This window comes from Capsicum annuum, chromosome 12 (genome assembly GCF_002878395.1).
Source record: "Capsicum annuum cultivar UCD-10X-F1 chromosome 12, UCD10Xv1.1, whole genome shotgun sequence".
Classification (NCBI taxonomy): domain Eukaryota; kingdom Viridiplantae; phylum Streptophyta; class Magnoliopsida; order Solanales; family Solanaceae; genus Capsicum; species Capsicum annuum.
Window position 1 is genome coordinate 23721553 of NC_061122.1, and position 15003 is coordinate 23736555.

Consider the following 15003-nt stretch of genomic DNA (forward strand, 5'->3'; position numbering starts at 1 on the left):
TCCTTTTTCAATTGCTCAACTTCGATTTTCAAATCATTTAAGGTAGTATCTCTACCGGGGATTTTATTCAAAGCAAGACGTCGATTAACTTCAGCTAAGGAATAAGACATATGATGATTATCAAAAGAGTTATCTTTAGAAATACTAGTATTAGCAGAAGTTTTTTGAGTAGCAAACTTGAGGTTCATGTCTGCATATTTATCGTCATATATCAAAATAATCGAAAGATCTTATCAAAATTCTGATGGATCAATTACTCAAGCGCTCTACCCTCCCCAGTCTTCCTTTATATTGCCCAATAATACTGGCATGACTTTTTCTGTTTTTCAAAAGTTTGTCAGTGAAGATGTGGGAAAAATTACTGTTTCTGAAATAAATAACCTTATCGCCCAAAATAATTATTTGAGTCTTACATAAATAATTACTTATTATTATTATTATTATTATTAGTAGTAGTAGTAGTAGTTAGTTAGTACTAGTAGTAGTAGTACTACTACTATTATTACTATTATTACTATTATTACTATATATAAATGAAAGTTGGGATAACTACTAAGGATTTTTCGATAATTTTAATTGTTTCAACCTTTACTTATATATGGTAGGAAATAAAATGATTACACATGCATATGGTTTTTTTCTTATATTTATTAGTTTTGTCCTCATTTTTATTGTGCAATAAAATCGTTACACATGAATATTGCTTTTTCCTTATATTTATTAGTTTTGTCTTCATGTATTATTTAAATAACATTTTTATTTAGACCTTTGTACATGGTACTATTTTTTTTTATAAATTCTTATATTTATTAGTTTTGTCTTCATGTATTATTTGAATAACATTTTTATTTAGACCTTTGTAATGAATTATACACAATACTATTTTTTTATAAATATCTTTTGTTCCTTATTAAATGACTATCAAGGGTATTTCGATAATTTTATAGTGCAATAAACTAGTTAAACATGCATATTACTTTTTCCTTATATTTATTAGTTTTATCCTCATTTTTATTGTGCAACAAAATGGTTACACATGAATATTTTTTTTCTTATATTTATTAGTTTTGCCTTATTTATTATTTTAATAATATTTGTATTTAGACCTTTGTAATTGAATTATACATGGTACTATTTTTTGTATAAATCTTTTTGTTCCTTATTAAATGACTACCAAGGGTGTTTCGATAATTTATGATGCAATAAAATGGTTACACATGCATATTGCTTTTTCTTTATATTTATTAGTTTTATCCTCATTTTTATGGTGCAATAAAATGGTTACACATGCATATTATTTTTTTCTTATATTTATTAGTTTTGTCCTCATGTATTATTTTAATAATATTTTTATTTAGACCTTTGTAATTGAATCATACATTGTACTAGTTTTTTATAAATATCTTTTTGTTACTTATTAAATTACTTGTTTTTATACCCCAAGGGTATTTCGATAATTTTATGGTGCAGTAAATAGTGATACATGTATATAGCTATATATATTTATATATATATATATATATATATATATATATTAGTTTTGTCCTCATTTTTATGGTGCAATAAAATGGTTACAAATGCATATTATTTTTTTCTTATATTTATTAACTTTGTCCTCGTATATTATTTTTTAATAATATTTTTGTTTAGGCCTTTGTTATTGAATTATACATGATAGTATTTTTTATAAATATCTTTTTGTTCCTTATTAAATGACTACCAAGGATATTTCGGTAATTTTAGGGCCCATTTGGTCATGAATTTTTTTCTTCGAAAATTTTTTTCGGAGTTAAAAATTGTGGTGTTTGGCCATGAAAATTCAAAAAATAATTGCAGAAAAAAATTTCGAAAAGTGAAAACAACTTTTTGTTGTTTTCCCTTTTTCCACTTCCAATTTCAATTTTCATTATTATTACATATAATTCCAATCTTTAAATTTTGACACAAACCCCTCTTATTAACTACAATCAACCACCAAGAAAAAAATTATTATTTATTTTCTATGGTACAACATCATTTTTAATTGTTACATATATTCTAGTCTTTTTTTCTTCTTTTAATCAAAATTTACTAACGTGAAGTAAAAATAATAAATGACAATCTATGGCGGAAATATATCAACTTTGTTTTGAATGAACTATATTAGAGAAATATAAGTCCCAGTACATTATATGTTATTTAAAAGTGAGAAATTTAATAGTTTTTTCTTGTCATTCTAATTTTCTATATATGTCATATAATGGCTATTATGATTTTAATAAACTATTAAAATGTGGTCAATAAAGTCGCATATCAAACATAATGTAACGATCCATATTTACGATACAATAATCTTCAAGAAAAATCAATATCATCAATAAAGAAAAAATAAAAAAATTAGCACAAATCTATTCAGAAATAATTCATCCATAAATTTTTTTAAAAATACAAAATTCAATAAAATAATTAATTCAAGTAAAAATAATTAAGAATTTTCATCAACAAATTTAAGAATATATAAAATATATTTATATCTATCAATCATATTTATCAAAATATATTTTTTTCTCTATTCAATCGATTATTGTTAAATAAACTTATTTAGCTCGTGTTTGTGATATTTTTATTCAATTTTTAGAAGAATAACAATCATAATAATTAGTTTGTTGTTAATTATTTTATCAATTGAAGACATATAAATTATTTTCTCAACATTTGGTTGTATGTTAGTAGGTAAATTAGTAGTTGGGTGATTTTGATAATTTTCAAAAGTTGAAGGCATAAAATCATATTTAAAAAAGATTTTTCAAAAATCTATTTTTTTTTCAAAAAGACATGGCCAAACACAACTCCAACTCCAACTTCATCTTCAACTCCAATTTCAACTCCGAAAAAAAAGTAATTTTCATGGCCAAACAACTACTTATGGTGCAGTAAATATTTCGAAATCGACGTATGTCTCCTCAACTTATAGATTTGAAACTTTCAAATAAGACGTGCATTGTGTACTTTTTCAGTAATGTCCAAACAAAAGACGTGCCGTCAACTGTAATTACAACAATCTAGCTAGATTTTTATCCACTTATATAATCACTTTTGTAATGATTAGACCAATTTAGTAAGCTCAATTTTGTTTCACACTGAATGTATATATTATATTAACATCAGTTCATTGTACTATATTTCTTTTTTTTTTACTTCTATACTAAACAACTAAAATAAATAGAAAATAATCTTCCCAAGATTGAATCTCTTTTACATATTAGTGTTGCCAAAATGTCCTTATCTTGCACGCTCACGGATATCTAGTTTACCATAAATGGAGTGAGTAAATTCTATTGCAATAATTTTGCTTAGTGCTCTGCTAGATGTCTTATCAAAATATCACCAGAGATGACTAAAATGCACACACCAACCTGAATTATGACTAGGATTTAATTTATATGTCCATTAACCCTATTTGAACTCACTTACTATGAAGATTTATTTGTAATTTACTTTCCAGGGAAATGATAGCACATATAATTTATACTGAAGTTATACTAAGATTGTTTTGGGTATTTCACTGAGTGTCTAGCTCGTTCTGAGATTCAATTAATTTACATTTATTTTTGGAAAGTTTAATTTTAGGGATGAAGTGCTTCATTTTAAGGATGACTGTGTTTTTAAAGCTCAAATTTGAGACTTTTAATTAAAAATGAAAAGTTACTTATCACTTCACCACACATTATTTGATTTTAATTGAATCGATTAAGATGAAACATATGAAGTTTGATTTATTGCCACCAAAAATTGTGGATGGAATATTTTTACTCGTAACTAGATGTATTGAGTTTAAATTTTTTGAGTACTTAAGGAACTTCCCCTTAAGGGTCTAATATGATACAAATCTAAATTAATCAATATCCTAATGAAGTATCGATCATCACACGAAGAGTAAGCTAATGAGCATGAGTTAAACAGAACACATGAGTTTTTAAACTAACAAATTTCTGAAAATAAGGTGCATACTACACATTAGGCAAATCTCATACCGAAATAAAAAGAATAGTAAAAGACCTTTATACGACAAAACTCAAGTTTGTATAGTATGCACACCCGTGAATTGTATGGCGTAACTCGAAAGACAAATTCATATGTACTTAAATTCAAAACGAAGGTCGAGTTATTTGACAGTAAATTTAGGCAAATCAATGGAGTGCTACAAAAATAAAAGGTCAATTACCAAAATTACCCCTGAGCTGCTTGTGTTAACATCATGAACTCTCAACACACTCACGGTAGAGTTTTGATGATGATAATGGACAACATTATCTTGTCCCTCTCCTCTACCTCACACTACTCTCCCTCTCCACCACCCTTCACCACCTCCATCCTCCCCTTCAAACACCACCCCTCCACCCCTACCCCCACCACCACCCTCTCCCTTAAATCCTCCTCTAACTCCCCTGAAAAACCCACCTCCTCCGCCCATCTCCGCCGCCCCGCCACCGCAAACAAAAATACCCATAATACCCCTTCTCCTCAGCAAAATCTTGAATTTACCAAAAACCCCTTAAAACTTCTCCTTAATTCCCCTCCACCCACTTCTCCCCCCACCCAACCCACCATCACTAACAAGCTTTGGTTATCCAACAAACTCACCCCAACCCCACCCCCACCCCCACCACCCCCACTGGAGGATATTCAAGTTCAAGAAAGTAGTGAATTTAGGGAAAAAGGTAAGATCTTTATAGGGAATTTACCATTATGGGTTAAGAAGAATGAGCTTACTGAGTTCTTTAGACAATTTGGACCAATCAAGAATGTGATTTTGATAAAGGGTCATCATGAGACAGAAATGAATAAGGGGTTTGGTTTTGTGATATATGGGGGTTCAACTGCTGAAAAGGCAGCAATGAAGGCTGTTGAGTTTGATGGGATTGAGTTTCATGGGAGGGTATTGACGGTTAAGTTGGATGATGGGAGGAGAATGAAGGCGAAAACTGCGGAAAGGAGGAGGTGGGTTGAAGGGGAAGATGATGTGGAGTATAGGTCTAAGTGGCATGAGGAGAGGGAAGGGTCAAGAAATGAGTTTAGGAAGGTTTTGGATACGCAGCCGGAGAATTGGCAGGCTGTTGTGCAAGCTTTCGAGAGGATCAAGAAGGTATTATGTTCATTGAGATGTCGTTGAATTTAGTTTTCGTGCATTGCTCGTAGATTTATTTTATTGTTTTGTTGTAGTTTCTTTTCTGTTCTGTTACTATCTATTGCCTTGTTGTAGTTTTTGTTTTGTTACTATCTATTGTTTTTGTTATTAGTTGTTTATTGTACCCTTGTTATGTCTTTAGCTGGACTGGTTTTTCTTGAGCCTAGGATTTATCGAAAGCAACCTCGACCTTTGAACCTTTGAGGTTGGGATAAGGTCTGCGTAAACTCTATCCTCTCTAGACCCCACTCTGTGGGATTAAACTAGGTATGATGTTGTTCTTGCGTTACTCATAGCTCCTTGAGGTGTAATTCCAATAAGGTTATACGAAAACAATGAAGTAAGATAAGGAAATGGAATTCTAAGTACATAGTATGGGATTAGTTCTTATAACAATAGTTTTGGTGCTAACTTAGTGTATGCTAATGTGTTTTTACTAATGAGTAAGTGATAGTCTTGGCGGTATTAGCAAAGCTTAAACTTGATTCTGCGGAAGTGACGTGGGCTGTGGACATGTTTCATAAGTAGTGCATGGATTTTTTACTTGATTATTTTTCATAACATGTACTGGTTAAGTTCATAGGAAAACAATGAAGTATGATAAGGAATTGGAATTCTATGTCTCGTAGTATGGGATTAGTTCTTATAACAATAGTTTTGGTGCCAACTCTGTGTATGCTTATGTGTTTTTACTAATGAGTAAAGTGACAGTCTTGGCTATATTAGCAAAGCGTAAACTAGATTTCGCTGAAGTGTAACGTACGGTGTGGACATGTTTCAGAAGCAGTGAATGGTTTCTTTACTTGGATATTTTTCTAGCATCTTAGAGATTTTGTTGGTTGACTCTTTTCTTTTTTGTGCCCAAGAGAATTGGAATTTAGGGCAAAATATCATTTTGAGTCTGACATGCTAATAATGCTACCATTTTTAGGCTGCAAAACAAAGGGAATTACTTTTCTTTCAGTAGAATTTTGTTACACCAAAGAATGTTAAATTTTCCGTGCATTTTGGTTGTTCATTCTGTGCAAGCTTCAACTGGATTTAGCTTATCAGTGCCATAGACACACTTATTTGCCAATATTTTATGGTGAACAGAAGGATGCAGTAATATGGTGTTGCCCAGAACAAAAAAAATACTAATATAAAGTTCCTAGGTGATCTGCTTGATCTTAGCACTATTACATTTGGTTACCAAAAGCAAGTCCAAGAGTACTGGACACATAATTCCAAATTTTAAGTTTATGGTTTATGGATCACAACTCAGCAAGACTTCTCTGTGGGACCCCCCCCCCCCAAATAAAGGAGACCTGTCTAGTCAAATAGGCTTTTGCTTATTGGGTACTAGATAAATTATTTATACATATTAAATAAACTACTCAATAAAATGCAGGATATGGGTTCTGCTGAACCTGTAATTTGAACTTTAGATCTGTCCCTGTCCATATGAGTTCCTAAACACTTACGTGCTGCGATAATCATTTCTTTATTAGTTATGCATCTTATTTTTCAGTTGCCTCTTTGAAGGTTTTCTCAGCGTTGTTTCTTGTTTGCTCCAGAAACCTACCCATATATTGAAGATACTTATGGAAGATATCATACTCCATTGAGACTTATTACTTCTATGTCCTGCATTATGTGTCCCTTTTCCTTTCATGGGTTGCCTAAAGTGGTGTCACTTTTCTTATAATGGATTCTTTTTTCATTACTCGTTCTTCTACAAGATCATTGGCTGTTGCATTTTTTGTGTAAGGCTAAGAATTTAGAACAATATCAATTGCATTATGTCATGGCCTACTCTCTAATTAAACTGTGTGAAAAACAATACTGAACAGACAATGATAGAAAACTAACCAATTATAAATTCATAGAGATTTTGACAGATCTCTTCTTGCAAGCCATATGCTTTACCACGTTTCTTTTTCTCCCCTAAGATGCCTTCAAGGCTTTGTTAATAGGGTAAAAAAGAGTCTAGTGAGTTTAATCATTGAGACTGGTTCACATGAAAATCTTATAAATAGCTTCATGTTAGAACTAGTATACTTGATTGATTGGATTTATCCTACGACTTATACTGGTAGTACCATTCAGCCATTTTGATGGTTTTCAATTAATTTTTGTGTCAAGTTATGTCATGTCCATCAAATGATACTCCGTCTGACCCATTTTATGCAAATGAATTTAAGTTGTTGAAACTTTTGAATGTTGTACAGGATAATATTGTTAGTAGGATGATGGCTAACATTCTGGACCCCATAATAGAAAGAGTATTATATATCAGTATACAGGTTTTAATATTGCCAAAAATATGATTTCTCATTAATGCAAAATGTCAATGTGATTATCAAATGACAAAAAGGTCATCTATATTCTTGCTATATGCTATATCTGTTCGAGTCTCATAAGCTTCTCCTCTATGAAACACTGGATTTTACTTCGGTTGACAGGTAATTAGCTAATTTATACTCGAAGTGGGTAAAGTACAACGTGCTTCTGCAGCGCTCTTGATCATATTCTTTCAGAGGAAGTGATACCTTCTTTTTGTAGCCATCCAGGAAAGAGTTTGGTTTAATGGTGAACTATTATGGACGGCGCGGTGACATGCATCGTGCACGTGAAACCTTTGAAAAGATGCGTGCTCGAGGGATAGAGCCAACTGTTCATGTATATACCAAGTAAGTTCCCCTCTCAAACTGTTGCTTCAGTTTCTATTAGCATTTTGTCAAGTAAAATGTTATCGGAAAATTACTCCTTGACGACGTTTGTGAGTACATATGTTGAAAGCCAGTGTATTTTGCACCATCCAGTTTTGAAATTCTTTTTCGGAATGGAAGCCAGTGCTCATTGCTCGCTTCCTCTTCTTATCTTCTGATTAGGACAATTGACCATAATCCTGTCGGAATTTGGTCGATTAGCTACTGTCTAGGCTTCTTCCACTTTCTGCTATTTTTAGTTTTTCTGTATTTTGGTACTTTTTACTTAATTTTGCATATCCTGTTTGTATTCACGCCTAACAAATAATTCGTACATCAATTAAGAATCTTGTCTAGGCCCTAGGTTAGGAGTTTGGGGTTAGGAGTTATAAACAACTGTTTTACTTATTTCATTTTTATTGTTATTTTTTTCATTATTGATTATTCACATTGTTCTGTTGACATAATTATTCTTGCTGAAACTTTTTCTTTTCCCAAGATTTGAAGATGAGTTCCTTAGTTCCTTCATCGGTTTCATAGTTTTTGCTCCTTCATTTTCTTTTTTCTCTTACTCGAAAAAGGAAATTTTCCGTCGATGCAGAGGTTGGAAATATTTATTCACTGTAAATACTCAAAAATGTTCTGTTCATTCTCTTAGTATGACTAAAGCATCTTGAAATTTTTATAACTCATTGGATTGGGTTTCAAGTTCGTTGCTCAAAAAGTTTTAATTTTACCATTTTCTCTGTATTGCTGTTGCAGCCTCATCCATGCTTATGCAGTGGCTAGAGACATGGAAGAAGCACTATCTTGTGTGAGGAGAATGAAAGATGAAGGAATTGAAATGAGTCTGGTGACTCACAGCATCATTGTTGATGGATTTGCTAAACTGGGCAATATAGAGTGAGGAGTCGACCTGTCTTTATTTGTTATTCACCTAGATTTGTCTCTGGTCATCTCTTCTTTTAAAGCTTGTCTGTGTTGATATTTTGATTTCACATTTCCATTGAATTTTTGTAAGGCTGTATAGTTTGAAAGAGTATTTCTCTCATTTTAATCTCGGTTTAGTACATGACCTTGGAAATGTAAAACTAAAAACTAAGTTTGAAGTTAAAATTTCAACCTTAAGTCGACTAACGGTTCTATTGATTAAGTTGTAAATGTGGATGTATTAACTGTGCATAATTCTATTAATGATTTATTTATTGGAAAATAGAAATATGTAACTTATTTCTATGTTTAATATAATGTGTATAGTTATAATAGCTATATTGGTTGCCGACACAACCCCTTGTATTTTTGTCTTTTCTCAATGCAGTCGCTCGTGACATAATTGAAACTGATAGTACACAATTACATTTTGCCACAATATAGTCTCAATTGTATGCTGGAGTAATAAGTCTGATTTGAGGTCAATACATGGTACCTGGACGGGCTGGAGCAATGTCTTCACGCGAAAGCTAGTTTTGTGCTATAAATATTTTTCGGGGAAACAAGTTATCTCAACTTTTGTTTCTATTACTTGGTGACAACCTTGTTCCTAATCTGTCATTTCTTGTTCATGTTTGTGGAAGAGCTGCAGAGCGATGGTTTAAGGAGGCTAAAGAGAGGCATCCGACTTTAAATGAAATTATATATGGCAGCATCATCTATGCTAACTGGTGTGTTTTCTTTGAAATTTTGGCCTTCCCATTTTTCAATTTTAAGTTGGATTTCATCATGGTCTTATATTATGCATGCAACTTCAAACTAGCAAACCATTTTTCTAGTTCCCACTGTTCGAAGAAATTCTACTTTCTTCACATTCCCTGATATTTCATGCATGTTTCTTGGATATCATTGCAAGTTAATGCTATCTGTTTGATTTTTAATGAACTGCCAGCCAAACATTCAATATGGACCGAGCTGAAGAGTTGGTTAGGGAGATGGAGGAAGAGGGTATTGATGCTCCAATTGATATCTATCATATCATGATGGATGGTTATACTTCGATAGGAAATGAGGACAAATGTCTCATTGTATTTGACAGACTCAAGGTAAGTACTATTCAGTATAACTGTATAGATGAATGAAACATACTTATGCTTGGTCAAATTTTTTTCTGTATTCCAGACAGTTTAGATGAATATGGAAAATTTTCAACCTACAAAACTGAATGCATGATGTCACGGTTTAATATGGTTTCTCCCCATACATTATACATTCTATCTATAGGCCAAATATCTTAGGTACTTTATTGAGGAAGGGGAGTAAGAATTCGTTGGAACTTCAGTAAGACAAGAAAACTCTTCATACAGAAGGATGATATTAGCGCCTCATTACTTTTTTCTTATTTTTATAAGAGCCTTTCTTAACAATGTTTTAAAAGGTGAAAGAATAAAAACCTTTCTGACAAGTGTTTTAATATGAAATAGGACTTCTGAGTTGAAACCTTGCAATGGTCATGGACAGCATTACGTGCTTTGAATCTTTATTTTGCATTGCTGAATTAACTAATGTGGTATTGTAATTTCTCTTGCAAGGAGTGTGGATTTACACCTTCAGTTGTCAGCTACGGATGTTTAATGAATCTCTATATCAAGGTGCCCTTTTGTCGTTGCTGTTAGTGTATTTGTAACTTCCATTCATTAGCATACTGATTTTATTTTTGTGCGTCTTTGGCAAGATATTCTTGGTTCAATACCTGTAACAGAGTTCATGTAAATAGTAGCAATGGGCGAAGGGGATAATTTAGATCTACTATGAGTTGGGACCCTGGCCTCCAACGTAAGACCCCAGGGCGTGCCTCAAACCAAAAATGCAACAATATAGTTGACTTAGCTTGTGGAATTCTTGAACCACTAAATTCTTGCAATTTGTAACCATCAAGTCTGCACAAGGGGCCGGAGACTAGAGTCACGTGCATTAAGTCAAAGAGTTATTTTACTAAATTGAATTGCTTGGTCATATTATCTGTATTCTCGCTAATTTCCCTTTTATTGCAAATTGAAAAAATGTCGTCTTCAACATTGTTCATGTCTTAGAGTAACATGTGTCATATTCTATCTTGATAGTCTCTATTTTAATGTTATTGCTTTCTCTCTGACTTTTACAGCTTTCCTGGTTTTTTATTCTATGTAAAAACGAACAACATCTGGTAAAGTGTTATTAAGTATCAATTCAACACTCAAATTGGTATCCTAAATCATTTATTTCTCCCCCTTATCAGAAAAATATGTTACTATTTGCATGGTCTAAAGCTATGGAATACCTGCAATATGAAAACGTTAGTCCATTTGGGCTTATACTTCTAGTAATTAATAACCTGAGGCAGATCTAAGATTTAAACTTGGTGGGTTCGGCCTTTAAGGTTCTAGCCCTGAATCATTATACAAAATTATGAGGGGTTCAGATCTTGTGCATGTTGAAATTTTTGTGGATAATCACACACACACACACATATGCATGCTCCACATTTAAAATATTGGGTTTGGATGAACCCGGTGCCAAAAGGTTGCATCTGCCCCTGCAATACAATATATTGAATTGCTGATAAATTGTTACACAACTTAATTCATTTGAAATTTGTAAATTGATCTTATACTGTAGCAGGTTGGTAAAGTCTCCAAAGCTTTTGAGGTCAGTGAAATGATGAAGTTGGCTGGCATAAAGCATAACATGAAGACATATTCCATGTTGATCAACGGATTCATTAATTTGGAAGATTGGGCAAATGCTTTTGCAATTTTTGAGGATGTGATAAGAGATGGCTTGAAGCCAGATGTAGTCCTTTATAATAATATTATCAGAGCATTTTGTGGCATGGGTAACATGGATCGTGCTGTAAGTATAGTTGAGGAAATGAAAAGGGAGAGGCATAGACCTACTTCACGGACTTTTATGCCGATTATACATGCCTTTGCTAAAGCTGGAGAAATAAGAAAAGCACTTGACGTTTTTGATATGATGAGGAGGAGTGGGTGCATACCAACTGTTCAGACTTACAATGCATTAATTCTTGGCCTAGTTGAGAAGTGTAAGGTAAATCTAAGTGCTAGAACCTAGTTCGCATTTAAACAAGCGTAAAAAAGAGGGCATATTTGTGTTACTTGTCCATTGCTAAAAAGGGTACTGGATAGGGCATGTGTGCTGACTGATAGGTTCCCGTGATTTATATACATATTTCAAACTTTTAAGTACCTGCCTAAAAGACCCAATGAACCACCAAGAATTTGCATGAAAATACTTTCTTGTGGGACTTCCACGTCACCGCTTATCTGCACCTCCTGTAGAAAGTTAAAAGAGAAGAACAACTTTCTCTCATTATCCATTCTGCTTGGGTTGACTGAGAATTATTGTCAGAAGCTGTGGAACTAATCAAATGGATTATGTTGCTTTATGTCTCTATTATGCATAGGAAACCATCATAATTAGAAGATCTATATGACCAATTCCAGCAAATGAAATCACATACCAAATTGCTGATTCTACATGAAAAGGCACTCTGACTGTCAACTGGAGAGTGCTTTCTTGCTGCTTCCATATATTAGAAAATCTTTTTACTGTACAGCCTTTACTAGAAAACGCGGGTAGCTCTCAAAGAAGGGAAACAAACAAGAGAAACCTTCATTGACCACTTAAACAGAAATAAATTGGTCTATAGCTGGTGTCGACGTAGCAAACTGTGGACAGTATTACCATAAAATGCCATGTGGGTGTTAAGGATCAGCAACTTTATTTTTTTAATTAAAAAAAGGAGTTATGTTAGGTGATCTTGTAGAATCGAACTTGAATTTGGCTAACCAAATATGCAAATATTGATGTTCTATTAATAATAAATAGCTTGTGAATTTCTAGATGGCTTTAAATGTTAGATGTAGTTTTAAATGGATTTGCAGGATCACCATGTTCTTCATATACATCCTCTTATTCCGGGGTTAGGAAGGGCTTAGAACCTTTGTGTGATTGAACTCCTTACCTACGGATTCAATGTTCATAGTGGCGCCTGTAATACCATGTTAGAAAATTTCAGTCCTATTGAATTTCTTTCTGTTGACCCTTTTCATTTGTTTGCCTACTTGATGCAGATGGAGAAAGCTGTGGAAGTTTTAGATGAGATGTTGCTTGCAGGAATTAGGCCAAATGAACGGACATATACAACCATTATGGATGGTTATGCATCTGTTGGTGATACAGGAAAAGCTTTTGAATATTTTTCTAGAATTAAAGATGAGGGTCTGGTGCTTGACATATATACATATGAGGCATTACTCAAGGCATGTTGTAAATCAGGCAGGATGCAAAGTGCTTTGGCAGTGACAAAAGAAATGAGTGCCAAAAACATCCCGAGGAACACCTATGTGTACAACATATTAATTGACGGGTATGGCCTCCACATACTTGTTTGGTATCTGCTTGCAAACTATTTGTAGCATAGTTTTTATTTGGTGGTAAATTCTGATTAGCACATTTCTTTTAACTGATATATCCCCTTCTATTGGATGATATTTTGGCTTCCGTATGGCTATCTTTGTAGAAGGTATCCGATCATAATTGCTATATTTTCCTTCTCTATGCAGATGGGCTCGAAGAGGTGATGTTTGGGAGGCTGCTGACCTGATGCAACAAATGAGGCAAGAAGGGGTTCAACCTGACATCCATACGTATACGTCTTTTGTAAATGCTTGTTGTAAAGCTGGAGACATGCAGGTATCCCATTTGATGATATATACGACTGTGGATGCATTTATATTGCTAATTCAGCTTTCATAAAACGCCTGCAGATGGATATGTTGATCTCATTTGTTGCTTTTTGTACTGTTACAATTGAGTTGGTTTAACTTTTAGTAGATGTGCTTTATACTATGTTTGAGCCATGTAGCGTCTAAGATTACCAACTTCATGGCTGTACTATAGCTTGCCATAGTAAATATATATGCATCAGATGCTAGTCGGAATTTGAGGTGTAGTTGCTTTGAGTCATTATTTGCTCTGCTTATCTTGGCCAAAGAATGTATGTTCTTTCTTTTCCCAGATATCCAGATGGCTACAATCAATTTGTTTTGTTTCAGAAAGCGACAAACACAATTGCAGAGATGAAAAGGGTTGGGGTTAAACCTAATGTTAAAACCTACACCACTCTCATACACGGTTGGGCACGGGCTTCACTTCCCGAAAAGGCTTTAAAATGCTTTGAAGAGATGAAGCAATCTGGTTTGAAGCCAGACAAAGCCGTATATCATTGTTTAATGACATCACTGTTGTCAAGGGCCACAGTTGCTGAATCTTACATTATAGCGGGGATCCACCGCGTTTGTGAGGAGATGGTTGAGTCTGGATTGACTGTTGACATGGGAACTGCAGTTCATTGGTCCAGATGCTTGCGCAAGATTGAGAGGACCGGAGGTGATTTAACAGAAGCACTTCAAAAGACCTTCCCTCCTGATTGGAATTCCCACAGAAATCTTAATGCAGCTTCAAATGATACTGGGAATAATGAAGGGTTAAGCGACGACTTTTATGATGATGGTCCACTCTACGAGTCTGACAGTGACATTGACAGTGACGATGATACGAACGCTCCCACCTTATAATTAGAAGGTAGCTTGATGAAATTCGGTAACCGCGCTCTCCCTCCAGTTTAGATGAATTAGGTTGAGTTATTTGTGTAGAAAAAGAGGTGTTTATATGTAGATGAAATTTGATACTAGTTGTGTCTTCAGGTTGTCTGATCAACATGGCAAACTTCAATCTATTCTTCTTGTAAATGTCTTTTTTTCTTGAAGATATTGTAGCCAACAGAAATCATTTGTCTTTTGACCTGTTATGTATATTGCAGCTAATGCACTGCCCCTTTTTTAATATATATATATATATATGTATAGATAGATAGATAGATATAGATAGATATTTTTTTATAACGGTAGTGTCCAGACCAAATACGATTTTTTTAGGTGCTTTAATCGCTATAGGCAGGAGTTAGTATGGAAAAATTCTCTGTAAGGTTTGAAATGGTGAATTGAGGTAGAAAACCATCTCATCCTTGTGAGCAAGATGATAGGTTTTTGTTGTTCCCGCTAAGCGAAGATCATTAACCGCTGAGTCACATTCTTAGGTGCAAGGCACTTCATTATAGCTATGAACTCTTACTTTTTAACAACTCTGTTA

General features: G+C 33.5%; 1 protein-coding gene across 1 annotated transcript; it reads left to right on the top strand.

Annotated features, from left to right (window-relative positions):
• Positions 1-4150: 4150 nt before the first annotated feature.
• LOC107850648 (pentatricopeptide repeat-containing protein At5g04810, chloroplastic) lies at positions 4151-14697 on the top strand. Its single transcript, XM_016695327.2, is given in 13 exon segments — positions 4151-5125; positions 7712-7839; positions 8620-8760; positions 9432-9518; positions 9740-9893; positions 10380-10439; positions 11449-11877; positions 12924-13219; positions 13416-13545; positions 13908-13955; positions 13957-13995; positions 13998-14348; positions 14350-14697. Coding segments are annotated over 13 exon segments (2835 nt in total). The 5' UTR covers positions 4151-4237; the 3' UTR covers positions 14434-14697.
• The last annotated feature ends 306 nt before the right edge of the window (positions 14698-15003 follow it).